The sequence below is a fragment of the Paramormyrops kingsleyae genome, chromosome 7 (assembly GCF_048594095.1).
Source record: "Paramormyrops kingsleyae isolate MSU_618 chromosome 7, PKINGS_0.4, whole genome shotgun sequence".
Classification (NCBI taxonomy): domain Eukaryota; kingdom Metazoa; phylum Chordata; class Actinopteri; order Osteoglossiformes; family Mormyridae; genus Paramormyrops; species Paramormyrops kingsleyae.
The window spans coordinates 25,514,123-25,533,697 of record NC_132803.1 but is presented as its reverse complement, the minus strand read 5'-3'; the positions used below and the strand labels follow the sequence as shown (position 1 = coordinate 25,533,697).

Below are 19,575 nucleotides of genomic sequence, written 5' to 3'. Positions count from 1 at the left end.
ACCCATGTCAACCACTGGAAGGGTGCTAAAATAATTTGACACTTGTGGACAGTTGTACGTTCAAAAACTTTGTATCACTGTTTGGCAGGGCTCCGGACTGCAACCATTTAGTCACATTGTGACCGTTTTTGGAGACTAAATTGTATAACTAGATGTATCTCATGCCACTCGAAGCACCAGAGAAGAGTGTGGATTGGTCTTTACGGTTGGCGATACGCTCATTTCACATGCCCTCCATTTTGAAATAGAAGGCGAGGTTGAGGTGGCCATAACATTACAGTCAAGACTCACTTATCTACGTCTGTGGTATTTTTAATATCGCTGAGGTTACACACATTCACTTCAGTTGTATTTTTACCTTATGGTCTTATCATGCCGTTTCAACCTTGTTAGATAGGCCAGTCAACTACGAATATTATACACCTACAAACCTTTGGTGATGTTTGATGTTATCATGTTTTGCAACAGCATATATAGCACTAAGTAGGTTAAAATATATTATTTGTAGCTTTTTAGCTAAATGATTTATTGTAGGCTATCACTGTTATTGATAGGCTGCTGTAACGGTGCAACTGTTTGTGTGAGAGATATTAAGTTAACTTGCTGCAGTGTAACGTAACCAGCAAAAAGTCACATTATGAATAGATTTGTTTAGTATTTGTTTGAGATTTCAAATGTAACACTTGCAGTAAAATGCAAAATTCATAAAACAAAAATACAAAAGGGCACTTGTATTATAATGCTAGGCAGTCAAAATTAATGCAAATTAAAATTGTAGTTTTGGCCCATGAAGTAATCCTGCATTAATTTAACTCCTTTTCTTTTATTTGTTGGTGCACATTTCTTATTATTTTCTATGTATACCTTAAATTGGCCTATTTGTATGTACTGTAACAAATATCCCTCTAGCTGATGTAACTTTTGTGCAATCCATCCAGTTTCTGTAATTACTTGTCCCTTTCAGGGTTGCAGGGGGTCCAGAGCCTATTCCAGAGGGCACAACCCAAGATCAAGTACCAGCCCATCACAAGGCACACTCACACACAAGTCACTCATACATGCTCAGCTATGGACAATTTGACATCTCTAATTAACCTCAGCATGCTTTTGGACTTGTGGGAGGGGAAGCTGGAGTACACCACACAGTGACATGGGGAGAACATGCTCCACACATGTGGAATCCTGGTGAAGTCTTCAACACTGGTCCCAGAGGTATGAGGTGACAATACTAACCACTGCACCACCATCTGTGATGTTGAGCTTATAGATTTATTTTGACGGGCCTATAAGCACATTTTGGAGGTAACGGTACTTTTACTTAAGTAGCAATTTTTCAACTGTAATTAGCATGAAAAATTAGAAAAATTTTTGGTTGCGAAAAACTGTTTTATTTTGTCGACCAACAGCTTGACCCAGGTTGTTTTTCATAATAAACTGCTTTAAAAACAGGCAAAAAAACTCCATCAGGAACAGGTATGTACATGAGAAATTCAGGTGAAAGATCAATTTCATACATTATGTAATTATAAGAATAATTACATACATTATGCAAGTTCACTGCATTTGTTGAAAGATATTCCCATTTTAGGAGTATATTATAAGTTGAACATCGAAAGCAATTAGTGCAAATACACTCAGATCTACATTTCCATACATATTTACAGGTATGAATTTGCGTGCACTTCTCTTAGCTCGTACAAAACATACAAAAGATACAAAACGTTAAGCACTGAGAAGACATCTGTTTGGCGTCTGTCAAGCTAAATCAGTGGAAACAGAAGCTTTTTATGACCATTGGTTGCTTTTAAAGTGAAAAGAAACAGTAGGACTTGCACTTGAACTTGCAGCTAATTATAAATTTTATTAGGGTACAGGGCATCCTGTCAGTTTTGAATGAGTTTTTGAAGATCATTTGGAAGATACAATTTGTCCTACTTGTACTGAATGAACACAGAGAATTCTAGATTATGGAGTTTGGTACAATGATTGAGTCATTCAGCGAAAACTTTTAAAGATAAAGTAGAGTGAAAGAAATTTAAAATATAAATAACTAGAAAATATTCCATCATATCCTTTTGAATATCTTTTGATTTACAAAATAACTGGTGTACCACTTGTATTTTAAACTTTTTTCTAATACTGATCAGAACAATCTGCTCAGCATCTTCAAAATTAATAAATACAAAATAATTTTAAAAATTAAAGCTTGTTAAAGAAACACATAAAACAAGGCTCTGTCAGGTTTATGCAATTTCTAGCTATCCACATCTTTGGAAGATTACAAAAACGTCACACAAAAACATTATGTACATATTTACACTTACCTAGGTTTGATTTATGTATGTGTTAAGCTTTCATAATATCTAATTATTTTGTAAACTGGGCAAATCCATTAAAATAGGTAGAATTATGCAGTTTGGACACAAAAATATACCCATCGGTCCATTCTTTACCATGTCAGGGTCACGGGCAGTGAAATGCCATGTTATCAATTGGTTTACACAAAATACAAAAAAATATTCAGGGGGATATATTTCAAATGGAAAAATACCAAAGCCCTCACTTAGTTCCTGAATAGTTATGCTAACATGCATTAGTCGTCCCCAGCTCTGTTCTACTTTTATTTGAATTTAAGAAAGGTTATAGGTTATCTATACCCCAGTATAGAGTATACAGTATATTAAATCGTATCTAATATATTAAATCTCAGCTGGCCAGTAGGGGGCAGTATAACATTTTATATTACAAGTATATTTCATATTACGTCCAACAGATGAGGGTTTTGAAAAAAATATTGCTAGAATACATGAAAGACAATTAAGGGGAATAGTTGCAATTCTCCATGAGGTTAAAAAGCAGCTCTTTTATCATTGTCATGATATTTCATGGGCAGACCATTTATTATGTCTGCAGTCATCATTCCAATATAACAGCAAAACAAAAAAAAGTTACACCTAACCACATCTGTATACTCAGATTGATCACATAGTTATTTTTCCATATATGTATGAGCTAAAATTATTTTGACATAATATCCAAATTGAAATCCAAATTTCCAAATCTACTGTCAAACATATGTACATCTTCAAAGTTTAGACTTGCAAGAAAAGCATAGCGTGTTCTGCAGAATATTTTTGTCTTATATATATGGATTTACAGCATGTAAACAATTAACATAATTTGAAGATTAATGTGGACTCTGGGTAATGCACAGGAAACAGTCTGTAACTGAGCACTTTTTTTTATATGAATGTCTTTGTTTCAATTAAATTTTAATTAAAATTTAACACATGTAAAAATGTATACATATTAAAACATGTCATTTGACAAATTTCAAAATGTACTATATATATATTTAAGCATTCCTGAGGAATTTTCCTCCTTGAAATTCAATATACACGTATATAAGTATAAAGTATGATTTTCATTGTATGTATTTTGAAAGGTCAGATTATTTAAGTCATCAAATAATCACATCTTTCAATATGCTAATACCATTATTAAAGTCAGGAGGCTTAATTATTCAGGAATAAATAAGTATTTAATTAATTGCTGTAAAATTTATTTTGACTTTAGCATTTTGAAATTTGAAAAACGACTGATTGTCTTTCAAAGCCCATCAAGTATAAACGCTGCAGATGACAAATATCGATTATTCTAAGTCAGCCTCAGAAATCAGTTAACTAGAGTGATAAATGACTCCATGTTCAGCTTCTTAAAACAAAATGCCCCCAAATTACACATACTGACAAAGTACAGTCTTATAAAGACCTAAAATGGAATCCTGATTAGTTTTAGTGTGTCTTTTTAAGTACTATTATTATTACAGCAGTGTACGACATGAACTGAGATAACAGAAAATTCTATGAGCCCTAATATGTAGGAATTTATGAGATTTCAGAATATCAAAACGTGTTTACCTTAAATATAAATTTCTGTTCTATGAGTAGGATCATTGCAGTAAGATATGAGTAGCTCTTGAGGCTTGTTTTGTTAATTTGGAAGGATTTACTTGGTCCCCTCTGGGATGGGAGTAATGTGGTTTAGCCTCATTGCCCAGGGGTCAGCTGCGGCAGAGTAGAATGGTTGATGGGAGAGAATATCGTCGTGGGTCAGGGCAAATGTAAACACACCTTTCTTCCTCTCCATCTCATCACCATGGTTTCTGTCTAATTTGACATCAAGACTCTCCCTACTGTTGTCCAAGTCCTCAAAGCTCAGGCTGCTGCCCCCCAAGTGATGTCTCTCTAAGAACCTGGGACCAGAGACACCGTGTCCAAGTGAGAGCAGTTGGCTGTTGATGCTGAGGCCCTTATCTTCATGATGGGCGGATGATGGATAAAGGAAGTTGGGGGAGCGCCAGGCAGCGGGCTTGCGGCCCCTTCGAGGTCGAGAAAGGCGGCAGCTCTGCCTCTTTATGTGCCGGTGAAGGTGGTCCGACCGCGTGAAGCTCTTGTAGCAGTGCTCGCACTGGTAAGGCCGTACCCCTGTGTGAATACGTAGGTGGTTCTTCAGATCGTAGTTGTGGACAAATTTGGAATTGCAATGAAGGCAGATGTATGGCCGTTCTCCAGTATGCTTACGCATGTGGATCTTCAATTTGTCTTGCCTGCAATGGTGAAAGCAATGAAATTCTTATTTATACGGAACAACCATTTTTATCAACATCTCTGACTAAATTGACATTATACCACTAGTAAAATCATAGCAACCTTGAACACATCTTAGAAATGCTTGCACACTTGTGTATTTATGGACAGAAACTAATATGTTGAATGATCTAAAAAGCACAAATACTTTTGCTTTGTAATAAAGTCAACTGCTCAAGTGTCAGTGACAAATTAAAAGATGTACTCATGGTAGAAAAGTTCACAATTATGATATTAAAACTAAATAGATAGTCAGCTTCATAATATGTGAAAGTGGTCTGATACCATGAGGTACTTTGTCATTTCTTAATGTTACAAAATATGAAATGCAAAAAAAAACTAGCTCAGCGAATGTGACAGTTTTGCTGGCTCCACAAAAAATGCAATGCTAAAACAATTTAGAAGCAAAATCTTAAATATCTGTACATCTTAATATCATGACTGTCAGGTGTCATTCATTTCTAAAGAGAATCGTTTCTTTACCCACCTGGTGAATCTGACCTCACAGATAGTGCACATGTACGGTTTCTCTCCAGTGTGTGTCCTCATGTGACGAGGCAGTTTTCCTGCCCCCTGAATTACCTTGTTACAGATTGGACACTGTTGGGATGCTTTGGTCTTCATTTTTCTCTCTTCCTCTAGCTGCCAAGGGGGGAATAAGCTTTCAAGGTGAGTGGCACTAAGGAAGTTCAAGTATGACCTAAAATCTGACTCATCCTTAATAGTTCCGAGGTGGGATTCAGGTATCATACCAAGACCTGCGCCCATAAAGTCTTTTAAAAAGTCACTGTGAAAAAGGCTACTGGTGATCTCATCGTTCAGCTCTTCCTTAATGCCCTCCTTCTTAACTGCTAGGTCCAGTGGCCTGCTTTCAAGTTCTTGGCAGTATGGGAGGGGGCTAGGGTTAGGTTTCTGGATTTGAGGAAAGCTTGGGAAATCCCCGGGCCACATGGGTGGGAATAACCCTGGAAGGAGTGGGGGAAGAGCTGACCGTCTGTCTATACCTGTTAACTTTGGGTACAATCCTTCTTGTAGTAAGGATTCAATGGAAAAATCTTTCAGGGCTCTGCCTTCTAAATTTTCATTGTTTCTGGGTTTCTCATTGAAAACCTCTGTGACCTCAGTTCTCAGTCTGTTTGAAATTATTTCCTGCTGGGAGGTACTCGGAGAACAATCTTGGTCTTGACCTGCAGAAGATTGTATCGATTGTTCAGCAGCTTCATTATCATCGTGTTCTTCCTCCTTTGACTCTTCACCTTCTTCCTCCACATCGTCCTCATCCTCCTCGTCTTCATCTTCCTCCTCATCTTCCCTTCCCGTGTCCATAATCTCCAGGCACACTCGGATAATGCAGGGAATCTCCAGCATTTGTGCAGCATTTAAGATCTCTTTCACATTAGAAGTGGTGATTGTGAGAGTGGAGGTGTAAGCGAATTCCAGGATTGCAGTAAGCGATTCAGGTGCAACAAAGTCAATTTCATAGACACTGTGTTGATCACAGTCCATTCCTACAGTGAAGAGTTTTTTGAAGTACTGGCTGCAGGCGGCCAAGACAGAACGATGTGTGTGGTACTCCTGGTCCCGAACAATGAGTACGACATCGCACAGAAGACCATCCCGGCGCTGTTCGTTTAGACTGCATAAAACATCGCTGCTGTGGTTGGGGAATGGGATCCCAATTAAGTCGTCTTCTCTGTTGGCCATTTTCTCACCAGTGACTCTGCCAAAAGGATGCATAAAAACCAAGATTCAATAAATTTCCCCGAACAGCATAATATATATGCTCTTAAATGCTGTTACTCAGAATCATTTTTTTCTGATCAAATTCAACTCTCATTTCTTTATCAAGCACTTGTTCTGGAAACAAAATATTATCTATGCAGTTTATTCTGACTAACATTATTTGGCAGGGGCATGTTACCAGTTTAAGAAATTACTGCACTAAAACTACTTTTGTAACATGAAAATTAGCATTAGATTGCAAAATATAGGATTTAAAAGCATTACAATTAAAAAGCAATATTGATAAATTTTAAACACTAAAGTAACAATAACAATATCTATTAATTATTAAATACAAATCAAGACACACACACACACGTGTATATATATATTCATAACACAGTTAAAATATATATATATATTTAATTATTTATGTAATTTTTAATAATTTTGTGTTCATTAATAGAAAAATAGCTGTAGAACAAATTTTTGGGAGACAGATGGTTCACTTACTTACAGTCCATTACTCCCTAAGAATTTGAGCATGTTAAGGTCAATAAACAAACCAGCTAAAAGATGCAGCCTTGTCACCTTGCATTCTTTGTCACACTCCTTCCTTCCCCAGGCTTCTCTCTAGATACGCCTTCTTCTTAAGGATCACTCACAATAATTTGTTCCAGATATAAGAAACAGTACTACTGAAACTCTCTTTTAAATTTTGGTTATATAGGCAAGCTTTTGGGATATCGATGTCCTGACTCCACATGACTGACCATTTGTTGATTTGGTGTAAGTACGACACCAGCTGCCTCATACAGTGATTTTGATGGCCACGCTTTACAGCTGTGGCTCAGGCTGTTAGCTTCACACAGCAGCAGATCACAGCACCGAGGGGGCCTGTCATGTGAAGAGTGAAAGTCTTCGCCAAATTATCCACGGTTTTTGTATATCAGACGAGGTTAACTGGGGTCTTATTATTTCTTCTAAAACCACGGATTTCTGCAAAAACAGTGGTGATTAAAGAAATTAAACAAGCATGTGGTATTCTGGAAATTGTGGTTTGCTGTGTAACTGGAGTTCACCAGAGGTTATTAAAATAACGTTGATTTACTGTTTACGTAGATGGTGCAAAGACTTGCTAGCATGCTAAAAAATCAGCTGATACCCATTTTGAAAATTTGTAATTAAAGCCTTTATAAACAGAAAATACTACTAGATAAGAATATATTTGCTGAATGTTACACAGCATAGTATGAAATCAAATTTGTAACAGCATTCACTTTACATGTAGTAGAACTATTGAATGTTTCTGACATTTTGATTAAAAAATAACTAGCATTATCGAAACGGAATAAAAATGTTTTTGTCTTCCATATGAGGACAATACACAAAATAATTTGAAATACTAAACTCAGAAAGTACATGTCTATCAGTCTTCAGATTTTCAGTGAGGATTTCTACAGTAATTTGCACGATTTAATTCCATTTCATCCAGACATGTAGGTCACATCTCCACTACGGGAAGTGTTCCTCCCATCACCCGATCCTCTGCAGATGTTCAGTTCCTTCTCAGAAACATTGGTCGTAGTACCCAAAAGATACAATGAGCACTGAGACTGCCGTCAATGATTTTTGCTGCAGTGTTCATTGGGGTTTGCCAGCCGACCCTAAAAGTAGGCTTTGGTCCGGTCAAAACTCTCCTTCATAATCTCCATCCTTTCAGGAATAGCATTTGCAATGACCATCTGGGACCTAGAAGGTCTGGAGAAACAGGATTGAGGTCTCTTATTAACAGTAGTTCTTGGCCATCTTTAACCACCCTGCATCTGGACTCTATACCAGAGCACACCTGCTCTCTTTGCATTGATGGCTGGTGTTTGACTGGTGATTATGTGTCCAGTGTCACATTCTAGCAGGGAAGGGATACTGCAGTGAAGTCTCCCCGATCACTGCATACTAGCAGAGCTTATTGGAATCTATGAAGAGGGAATTAGCACGCAGGGATGATCTGGAATCTGTCATTTAACGTGGCAGTGACATGCAAAATTCGAGACAGAAAGCATCCTAGGAAATGACTCGGCTAGCTAATCCAGGTCCTTTCCACTTTGAAGATCTGAAGCCCATAAATATGCATGGGAGTTATCCAGTCAGGAGCATTTTCTGCAGGAAAGCTAGTCATGATTGTTGAGATTGCCCCGTAATTCTAACATTGAAGGTGAAGGCGAGGCCTTTAAGAGTCAGACTATTTTCCCTTTTAATCAAGTTTCCCACTTGCCCATCAGGTGGAGGTATCCTGGGAAGGTGAGAAAATTTCTCTGTCAACCTAATAAAGTCCAGCTAAGCAGGTAACTTCGCTGGCACGTAGCATTGCAGTGGGGAATTCCTCTATGACCTTGCCTTCCCACAACTCTAAGGGGGCTATTGACAGTAGACTCATACCAGAACATTACTAAAATTACTAACCAGTTGTGGTGATATATATGGATCTCATGTTTAGCAGATAGTTTATGATTGCCTCAAACCCTGCTTATGTTAAGCTGGCCATGACTTCACCTCCACAACCCCAGTATTCCATAGTCAACTGTACCCTGAAGTGATGTGTGTTGTGCTTTGTGCCAGAACCTCACGCTATAGAGTAATGTCATGCACAGCCCGTACGTGGTGGGGGGGAGAGAATCATTCTAGCTCTATATCAGGACCTCCAGGAGGTCTTCGGTATGTGGGAGGGGGCTACTGCCTCGGAACCCCACAGGATTTTGGAAGCAAATGATTGTAAAACAACCTTCCAAACAGCCAATGGAAATGTGGGCTCTTGGTTATGCTATTTAGCTTGGTGGATGTGCCTATGGAATTCCAAGCATTTCTTAATGATGTGCCTCCACACATGCTATTGTTGTAATATACTTGTGTATTCTTTGGAAGTAACCTCCCACATACAGCATGCTGGGTTAGGACCCATGGAATATGGTAGGAAAGGCTGCATATTTCAGAAGTTTGAGTTTCATACCTACTCAGTTTTATTTTTAGGGTATGTTTTGTCCCTATCCAAAGTCGATATGGATTGTAAGAAGGTCCAAAACTTTATGCATTGGCTGCAGTGAATTATTGTTACCATGGTACAACAAATCCATCCACTTCATTAATTAATGGCAGTTTCATCAGGAGCTTCAGCACTGTGGTGTCCCCTCTTACTATTTACATGATGGTTTCCCCTTTGGCACATCACTTGCTCGCCAAAGGTATTTCCTATGTTGGTTCACTCTGATCTGGACTAACCTTCTGAGATACGCTGAAGGTGGGGGTAGGAGCCGTTTTGATTCAATGGAAACCCAGAGAAATTCCATTTGGGTGACTATTACTCACACAAGTTGACCCCAAAAGAGGCTAATTATGACATTTGTAATGAGGAAATGAAACCAGGCTCTGAAATTATCCTGAGAAGTGTGGAAACACTGGTTAGAGGGCACCAAATACCCAATTTTAGTAATTATCGACCATAAGAACCTGGAATTTCGCCAAATTGCTAAGCAACTGAACCCCAAGCAAGTGCACTGGGATTTATACTTTACCCATTTCCGTTTCCAGCTGATACAGAAGACAGAAAAGGAGATGCACTATATAGCATCTATGACAAAGACTGGGAGGTTCCATGTCTTAACCCTCAAGAGGCTTCTCACGGTTCGAGACCTGGAATGTAGGCTTTGGTGGTATGACAGTTTTATAGTATACCCTGGTATTTACCCTGGTATTTAGAATTCCCAAAGGTATTATATTTAATACCATCAAAAATACGGACGGTCCACTTTCTATTGAAGTGATATGGAGATGCTGCATTGAGAGAACATATTGTAATGCACAGCGTTAGCAGTAATTGGAGCCTCACTTAAAAAGATAAAAAGTCAAAGAATAGCATGCATGCATGGGTTAATGCCATAAAAACAAAATGCACAATAAACTGCTGGAAACATCTGCAGCATACGTGACACCTAGTGCACATGTAGCAGGAGACCAGCCAGGTGCCACAGATCTGCACTGACATTGGGGTCAATACCGGCAGTACCCAGGTTAAGGCCGTCCAACTTCTGGACAACTCGTACTTACGAATGTACTGCCATAAACCTATTATATAAAAAATTTGGGTTAAATACAATGGTTTGTAATAATGAACACATGCACTACTTTGTGATGCACATGAAAACATTGCATGATTTCAGCAGTTTGTTGACATGACGTACAGTATAGTACCGTATGTAGCTACTTTTCTTATTACACTAGAATTATTATGTACCGCATTATTAATTTTCCGACTTACCTACAAATTTGACTTAAAAACAGATTTAGTGACCAGATCTTGTTCATACCCTGGGATGATTTTTTTTAACCCTTCACTTTTTAGCATCATAATACACCTCTGATTAATATTTTAAGCATACTATTAATCTGCTTATCAAATTGTGGGTGTAAGTAAACGTCTGTATAATACCAAAAAGCCAGTGTCTGGATATATTTTTACGCCTATTATCTAAAGCTCCGGAGTTGTCTCCTCTTTTCTAGCATTTAATTTCCACACTGATCAGGCTCTCTCTGATTCTAGAGTTTACCATAGCTGATATGATTTTTAGTTATTAATTTTTAAAATACCATCATATACCAGGCTGAAATCTCTAGAAGGTATAACACTATGAAACAATAAATACCGGCCAAGCCTACTGGCAGACCTCCTGTTCCACCACGTTTTTCATGTCTGCTGCATCCCAAAAGGCACGGTGTCTGAATGAAATCCTCATTTTTACATTGAGTTTGGAAGACCTTTTATGACTCAGTTTTTCTTCCATGTATCAACCTCAGACAAATGGCTAGATTGAATGAAATAGCAAGGAAATCTAGCTAGTTTTGTAGACATATATTTTGGGCAGTCAGCAAGATTGTCTTCCTTTGAAGTATTTCCACAATTTTATGTTGGGTCCAGCCACAGGCCTTACTACATTTCAATGCTGTTTGATGTATCAACCACACTTATTCCCCTTTGAGTTTATCAACTACAATCATACCCTCCATGGACTACTGGCTCAATCAAAGTGCCCACTGCCAGATTTCCCAGTACAACCATGTGCAAAAATAGCAGGCCAGACGTTTTGGTAAACCTGCACCTATTTACTGTCCCAGCCAATGGACCTGCCTTCATGTAACTGAATTGTTTCATCGGGTAAGCTGACACTTGGGAATATCGCTCCTTCGCAGTGGAGCGAAGAGAGAACCAGGTTACATACCTGCTGAGTTGCTCTTGCATTTCGGCATCAAGCCCACTTTTGAAATGTTCTTCTTAAGGCCAGTGTCCATAGACCCCTGGCATCCCTGGCCGTTCCTACAGCTTCTTGTATCATTAAGAGCCACCTGGTATATACTGCCAATCGGCCTCTGAATTCTAAGGGAGTATCAGCCACACGCAGTCTTTCGTGGAAGGGGAATCAGCCTAATAATCAGTGTTAATCTTGTTGCAGAAAACTGTGGCAAAAATTTGTCAACAACAAAGATTTTTAACTGACAAAAATGAGACAATGATAAAATAATTAATTTGTGAAGCCAAAAACTATGATGAAAGGTACTGACACTTTTGTCAATGAATAAAATGAAACAAATGTCAGGAAGAGAGATTTTATCCAATCAGAAGTAGTATCTTTAGTGAGTGTTGACTGTAGGTGCGCATGATTGGATAATGTTCATCTAACTGCTTTCAAGTGTGTAAACCATGCAGTTCTATCTCTAAAGGCTGTCTGTAAACTCCTTACATTTGTGCTAGACTTGGTCAAGTTGTATTATTTATGCCCCCCCACCGGCTTGTGCATTTTACCATGGGGAGACTCTCCCAGCTTGGTGAATTTTATCAGTAAAATTTAAAAATACTGGAATAGCCTTGTTTTTGCAAATACCATCAAAATACAATTTACCTCTGTGTAATATCTGGACAGTATGACGGTGTGAAAAATTAGATACTTCCCAAGCTTAGTCTATGCCACAGCCAGCTTTAGCTAGGAAGAAATGTAGATAGATTAAACATTTTTTGCAAAAGACGGCAAGACTCAGTGCAACCCATGTGCAATGGCAATAAGGAAGAAAAACACCACAAACTTGAAGCAAATTAAATGAATAGAGACAAACAGCTGATGTTTCTTTTAATGTGTTTGAAAAGTTCACTGTCATGAATTATACTTGATGTACAAATAAGCAGAACCCAGTTGGTATTCACTGATCCGATACTTGTTTATATTTTTAAGAGAGGACACTTGAGTTCTTTATTAGACTTCTGTGCACTGGTGTTTTTTCTTATAATATGAATGAAAATGCAAAACATGCAAGTATTTTGTTTGACACTAAATTATATTATTTTTCTAGAGAGGAAATTAAGTGAAATTTTCACAGAAATGTGAAACGATGTGTTAGACTATGACTAAACCTGTTAACTTCATTGACTCCACGAAGTGTAGATTTAGCCAGCTAAATATCCTGTCATTTTCGTTAACTAAAACTAGACTAAAACTAATTGTACCACAAACGACTAAAACTAAATCAACAATCGCTGTCAGAATTAACACTGCTAAGAAATTGTGTCGCTTGTGAACTAAAGAATTACTTGACGTTGAGCTCCACCACCTAACCCCCTTAAGCTGGTCTTAGGCCTAAGGGATGCCCTGCTAGATGTTAAGGGTGTACTCACTCTATGAGATACATACTGTGCCCAAGCACGTTTGACCCCCAAAGTCTAGTTTGTTTGACTAGAGTAGTAGCACTCGAAGAGGTGGCCCTGGCCACGAATCAGTTGGACTCGGGCACGGTATGTGTCTAGTGTGATCGGTAAACGTGCGCGAGCATGAAACACAGACATGACGTCAATGATGCGAATGGCCCACACGTGTGCACATGTACACTATCCGTGAACTGGACCCAGAAGGAACGGATTGGGTAGATTGCACAGATGAGGTAGCAACAAACATTTAACATTATGGCAAATGGATCACTTTGGGCTATGGCAGATCTGCAGCGTTTGTTGGAAATTTCAGCTGACGAGAATCCAGGAATAACTGAACGCAACACACAGTAACTCAGAGATATTTGGTAAAATACAAGACTTCTTTTACGTGAAACAGGATTAAATTAAAATTGCTGCATTGCAGTCTTGTTAAATCTATGAGAGAGTCGTGTGTCATTGCACCCAAAACGACTCCAAAGAAGCTGCAAATGATGATGAAAGCGTGCTCAGGCCGCAATGTTAAGAGCAACGTGAACGCAGGCCAGCAGGGGAGTGGAGAGGGGGGACAGTCATCTTCGGGCATGATACGAGGTAACAGGGCCAAGTGTGAGTACAACCTAAGATTCCTTGGCCCAATCTTACCCTTCAAGGCTGGTGTCTAGTATTGCCCCAAAGGAGTGCTGTTACGACCTCTCTGGTCCTGAAAGGGGAGTTGCAAAGTTGTAATCAACTTAGATGACCTTTGATCAATCTAAGGTAAAGAGATAAAGAGCTCTGAGGCACTCTTAGAGTAGCTCTTTGCCTCAAGTCAAGCATTCGTGGTTGTCATCTAAAGGCCCTTTGTGGGTGGTTTTCCATAATCTCACCTACCTCATATTTTGTTTTGGGCTCAGTCTTTTAGCACTGTTCCATTGAGTCAGCCATCTCTGTATCTGAATCTGACCCCCACAGCACCATTCAGAGTGATTCTCCCAGTGTCTGTGACAGCTGGAGGATAGTAGGAGCAAAATAATGCTGAGAAGTGCATTTGTATTGTGGAAATAATCATTTTTAAAAAAGTTGGTGAAGGCACAGATGTCCTACAGAGTGACAGATCTTGAGAAAAGGATCCTCCGCCCAAAAAGTTCCCCATTTTAATGTCTAGCTGAGTAAACAAGGCAGCCCCTCCCTTGAAACTTCAGCCAAGTCAAACAGCTGCTGGGCTAAAACAACAGCCTTGATAAGAGGGGTCAGCTATATGGTGGTCAGTCACCCACCCTGGGAAGACTCACTGCCTAGTTGGCTTAAATGCACTCTTAATTATAATGTGGAGACCATCTGAAGAGGATATGCCATAGACAGAGGGGGAGGAGGGCACTGGTTTCCCACCGCAAGTTTCTGGGTTGTGACTTAGGCTGTAACTTGTTCTGCTTTAGACGCTGAGTGCTTACAGTCACTATGTTCCCCTGCAATTGTGAGTATAAGTTTATTTCAACAAAATGGATCATTTAAAATGTGGAATACCACGCAAAACCACTGAAGATAATTCTTTGCATGAACCTGCACTGGAAAAGCAGTTAGAAGATACTTGACTGAATGAATGAAGTAATTAATTACTCTGTCACCTTTCAGCTAATGGATTACTTTATCACCTTTAAGTGCTCCACAAAAGACTCAGAAACTATTCATGCCCTGAGCATTTTGAATTCATTGGGAACCATTCGTCACAATATGTGCTGAACATCAGTGGACTCTGCTGCAATTTGTAAGCATTTTCTGACCTCTGTGTTCATGCATTAATCACATGTATTCTTAATATCAGTTATATCTACTGATGTGTTAAAGTACTACAAAATGGCATTTTTATATGAGCAATCCCCAGTGAAAAAGGAAAAGTTTAGTGGCAAAATGATTACTAGGAAACCGATAAAGCCTAGAATAATGAACATGTGACAAAACAAAATCCAAATTTCGTTACATACAAAAACTGGTATAGGTTGTACTAACAGCAAAAGTAACACATGCAAATATTATATAATCAAATGGAATTAATACAAATATAAAACATTTGTGAAACTTTAAATACATAACATTATAAAATGTTATATAAAATACTCAGTCAATACGTTCATAAACCAAAACAGAAAACTGAGCATTGACATTTTTGTTGTCTTGCACATGACATGGTTGACATGTGATTTTTACCTAATTTTCTCCGTCAACTTTTGACAGCATTAAGGGCGTCAAGGCTCAACATAATTGTAGAGTGATATTTCTGTTTGCTTGTCTTTACCCTCGAGGTAAAATATTAAGTACTGCAGTGCAGAGTTTCAGCCCTCACTGTCCATTGCTCAGCTCTCCAAATCCTTCAGTTCAGTCATAATTTACTCACTTTTCACCCACAAGAAATCTGTGAAAACTGCATCTTTGCCTTGAGCCCAGTCACAATACAATCATTATAGGCCTCAGGCTAAAACAGTGCTGTTTAGCACTTCTGCCACCAAGCACTGAATTATAGAGCCACCTTTGGTTAGACAGAAAACCCTCTGCATCTGTCCTTGTATTTCTGCTTGTTTAATGTGTGAGTAAGTATGTATAATATATAGCACAATATATAGCACATATGCAGACTATTATCTTAATAGATTATCTTAATTTCTTTATAGAAAAAAATAACTAATTATACAAAAATGAAAATATACTATTAATATGGCATGCTTTTAATAGACAAATTATTTTGTGCATCTAACATATCCAAATCAATATCTACAATTTGCTATGTGGTCAGTACACTGCAGTCAGAATTAGATTTTTTCAATCTCCATTCATTTGCTGTTCAAGACTAATTAAAATTTTAAATTGTAGAACGCAATGAAGAACTATCAAACATATTTTGGCTGAACATATAAAGCATCTACACAGCTCCTTTAAACTCCTGCTTAAAGAAAACAAATTTTCAGTATAGACAAAACAAAGTCGGCTGAGTCCCATGAATAACAACAGAATGTCATTTTTAATTACCGCTATACCAGATCTCTAGCTAATCGTGTAGTGTAAAGTAACCCTTCACTGCTGTCTGTTTTACATTAAATTTGCACAAAATCATTCATAAATAATGCAAGTTCATACTGCTTGGGCCAAAGTACAGTAATATAAAAAGTGATATAATGGTTAAATTCCTGGACGTGTAATCCAGATGTTACACGTTCATATGCCAGGGGGGGGTCCTGCTTTAATTTACAGTCCCACAGTAAACCACCCACTTCCATAAACAAGTAAAGACAATAAGCTGCATTGGATAGATTTGCAGAGGTATATTTAGTAGTAAGGCGAAATGCCACCACACTGACTGCCCTTAATGAAACTGCTTTTTGTGCTGAATGCTCAGCAGCAGCAAAGCCAGAGGCAGACACAGAGGTCTCAGATATGATAAAAATCTGAGTATGGAATTGGAAAGGGTTTTAAAAGAAGCTAATTTGTTTTTCTGCATTGTGAGCAGACATGAGGTCATTGCTGTGGTGTGGTGACATACTCATCATAAATGAGGGGAAAAGGCACCTCACCCAAAGTTTAAGGCATGTAAACAAACCCACATGCTCAGAGATTTGGATTTAAAATGGTTTGTAATGTTTTGTCTATTGGGTAGCTATTCTTAGTTCTTGTTAACTGGCAAAATAGATTGATAGAAACTGCAGTTTATGTTACACTTACGACATTATGAAATTTACATTACACTTATGATAATACTTTATGAAAATCACATACAATTTATAAAATCCATTATTTTACTTTCTATGTGCAATGCTATGATCCCAAATAGCCAAAACCCAATAAAACTCTCCGCTCATGCATCACACAAATGTAAATCAAGCCAAAAAAATCCACACTGCAAAAAAAAAGAACTGAAGAAAACTTTCAACGTTTAACTGCATTTCTTAAAGCACCTAATAGTGCACAAGGTTTTGTTTCCTTATGTTAAAAAACACTTTTTGCTCTATAATCTATATATAACTCCTACATTTTCGATACTTTGTGATACATAACTTATCAAATTTGCCTCTACATTCAGAACTATTGAGAATATCTTAGCACAAAGCAAAATATATGCAGAAAGACCTCCCACACTCTGTACACATGTCCGTACTCACACCTGAATGTTCCACCAGGTACAGTAAATCCTTACACAGTAATCAGCACCCACCTTGTGATTCCTCACGTTTTATCCCGAGGCAAAGGGGCAATGTGCAGTGACCTCTCTCATCTCCTCACGCCACCAAGACGAAACTGTCTTTCCATTCACAGTCACGTTTTATCAGCCACCCGTTCAGGAGCCACGGAGATATCCAGAAAACAACAGGAATGAGAGGAGGTGCTGAGGTCTTCTGAATCTCCCCCCTTTAGGAAATGTGCTTATGAGGAACGCTGGTGTTCTGGAGAGGCAGGCTTGTCTGTAGCACCACGGGAGGGAGAGCGGCAGCTCTGCACTGTTGCGATGTCGCACCGCTAGTTTTTATAGCAGGGTGGGTAGCTGAGAGATAATAATACCCATCCACCTCCACAACACAAGTTAAGCACAGTGTGTAATAAGCTCATAGCACAGACATCCTTTGATTTAGGTCAGACGAAATGAATTTTTAGTTTTGTTAGATTTACTTGCAGTTGGAGGAGTTATTTTGTAATGGAAAACAGACAATAAATAAAATCTAGATACACTAGTTACATACCCTCCACCACTTTTGACTGATAATTTAAAAAAAAAACTGGGCCTCATTAAATTCATTGAGGTTAACAATGGATGTACTGTAGCTTCTGAACATATGTACTGCTGACGAATGTACTTCAGAGTCACTGTGAATAATGAAATCATTTTTACACAAGAGTAGAACAGATAAATAAAAAGCACTTTAGTTTCTACCAGGTTTAAGAACATTGAATAAAGGCTGGATTTTGTTCTTGTGGAAAATGGCTTTAAATTTATTTGCATCTAGCTGCTTTTCCTATTGGATGGTTAGGGTCAGTGAAGCTATGATATTTTTATTTAAATATTCTTATGGAAAGCAATACATTTTATATTCAGTAAATATAATGTATCATTTCTGTTGTGTAATTTTCTAAGAGTACCTTAAAAACAAGCTAAAAATTGTGAAAAAGCGCAATGTGAACATATTTTTCATTTAATGATGTAGAATGAATAGACTGTACTGATACCATGTCTGTGTGTGTCACCGAAAACCAAACCATCTGAAATGTTGAAAGTGAAACATCACCATTGAATTTGGACAGGGAGAGAGTGCCTGGTTACTGAGCCACATGTGGGTTTCTTGAACCTCATTGATAAGTTAATAAAGCCAAACAAACTTGACAATAACCACACAATTTACTACACACAGTCACATACTGCTCAGTAAACACTATGGATAAATAGGTTCTCAGTCCGGATTATGAACAACATTCCGCACAAAACAGGTAAAATGCATAACATCCCCGTTTTTTATAAAACAGCTTCACACATGCTTCAATTCTGAGGCCTGAAAAGACCACAGGAACTTTCATTAACCTTAGACTCGGCTTAAAGGCTTGCATTGGGTGTGATCAGTTTTTTTTAAATATATAAATAATACATAGGTATTGTTATTTCCAAAAAGATGGTGAGACCCCACTGCTCAATACTTCAGCTTTAGCGAATTCCCTTTTTGCATTAATGTATGAAATTTTTATGTAAAGTAATTGTAATACACAATCATATTTTCTTGATGCTTTTCAGTATAAGGAAATGTGATGGCAGTGATGCTGAATGTCATAAAATAACAAAAACATTCAAAACAAAATATTAAACACTAATAAAATTGCATGACACAGAACCACCAGGATATTCTTCACATTTTAGGTATTAGGAAGAAACAAGCTTTAATAACTGGGCGTTCAGAAGATCAGCCTGGCTGCACTTATCCATAGTCGACTCTGTGTGTGTTTTGTACTATTAATCTTAAATGCAAGTCGCTTTGGACAAAAGCAGCTGCTAAATAAAGATAAATGTAAATGTAATAAATTTAATTAAGAACCTAGCAGGAACAATATGGACAGAACATCAAAAAAATTAACAGCAGCAGTAATTAGAGGAGTAAGTAGATCAGGCCCTGTAAAGAAGTGACCTAGTTACGCTGCGCTGATTTTTAACTCATTTTACAAGCTCCAGTGTTGTGTTATGTCTACCAAAATATATATTTATGGCAGAAATGGAAAAAAACGGGAAAATAATGCACAGCAATAAAAGTTATACATTTGTATCAATGTTACTGAATAGCAATACTGAAATTAAACCAACAGGGGTAATGCGTTCATTCAACTGCCTCATACAGCACACATACCAAGAGATGTACACTTTTTGCATTTATTGCGTATCAGGTACTTTTAGTGACTATAGCCATGGTGCTTCAGTTCATGGAGTGGAAGGCAGGGCAAACCCTGGAAAGGACG

General features: G+C 38.0%; 1 protein-coding gene across 4 annotated transcripts in view; it reads right to left on the bottom strand.

Annotated features, from left to right (window-relative positions):
- Nucleotides 1-1,376: 1,376 nt before the first annotated feature.
- zbtb7c (zinc finger and BTB domain containing 7C) overlaps nt 1,377-19,575 on the bottom strand; it is a 36,429-nt gene continuing 18,230 nt past the window's right edge. For 2 of the 4 annotated variants that reach the window (XM_023792104.2, XM_023792105.2), the window contains 2 exons: nt 5,137-6,369; nt 1,377-4,609 (listed from right to left, as the gene is read on the bottom strand). In XM_023792104.2, coding sequence (XP_023647872.1) covers nt 4,009-4,609; nt 5,137-6,353 — 1,818 coding nt within the window. In that variant the 5' untranslated portion in view covers nt 6,354-6,369 and the 3' untranslated portion in view covers nt 1,377-4,008. Of the gene's footprint in view, nt 4,610-5,136; nt 6,370-13,761; nt 13,770-17,299; nt 19,322-19,575 lie in introns of those variants that run through there. The other 2 variants (XM_023792106.2, XM_023792107.2) reach the window with 2 other exon arrangements.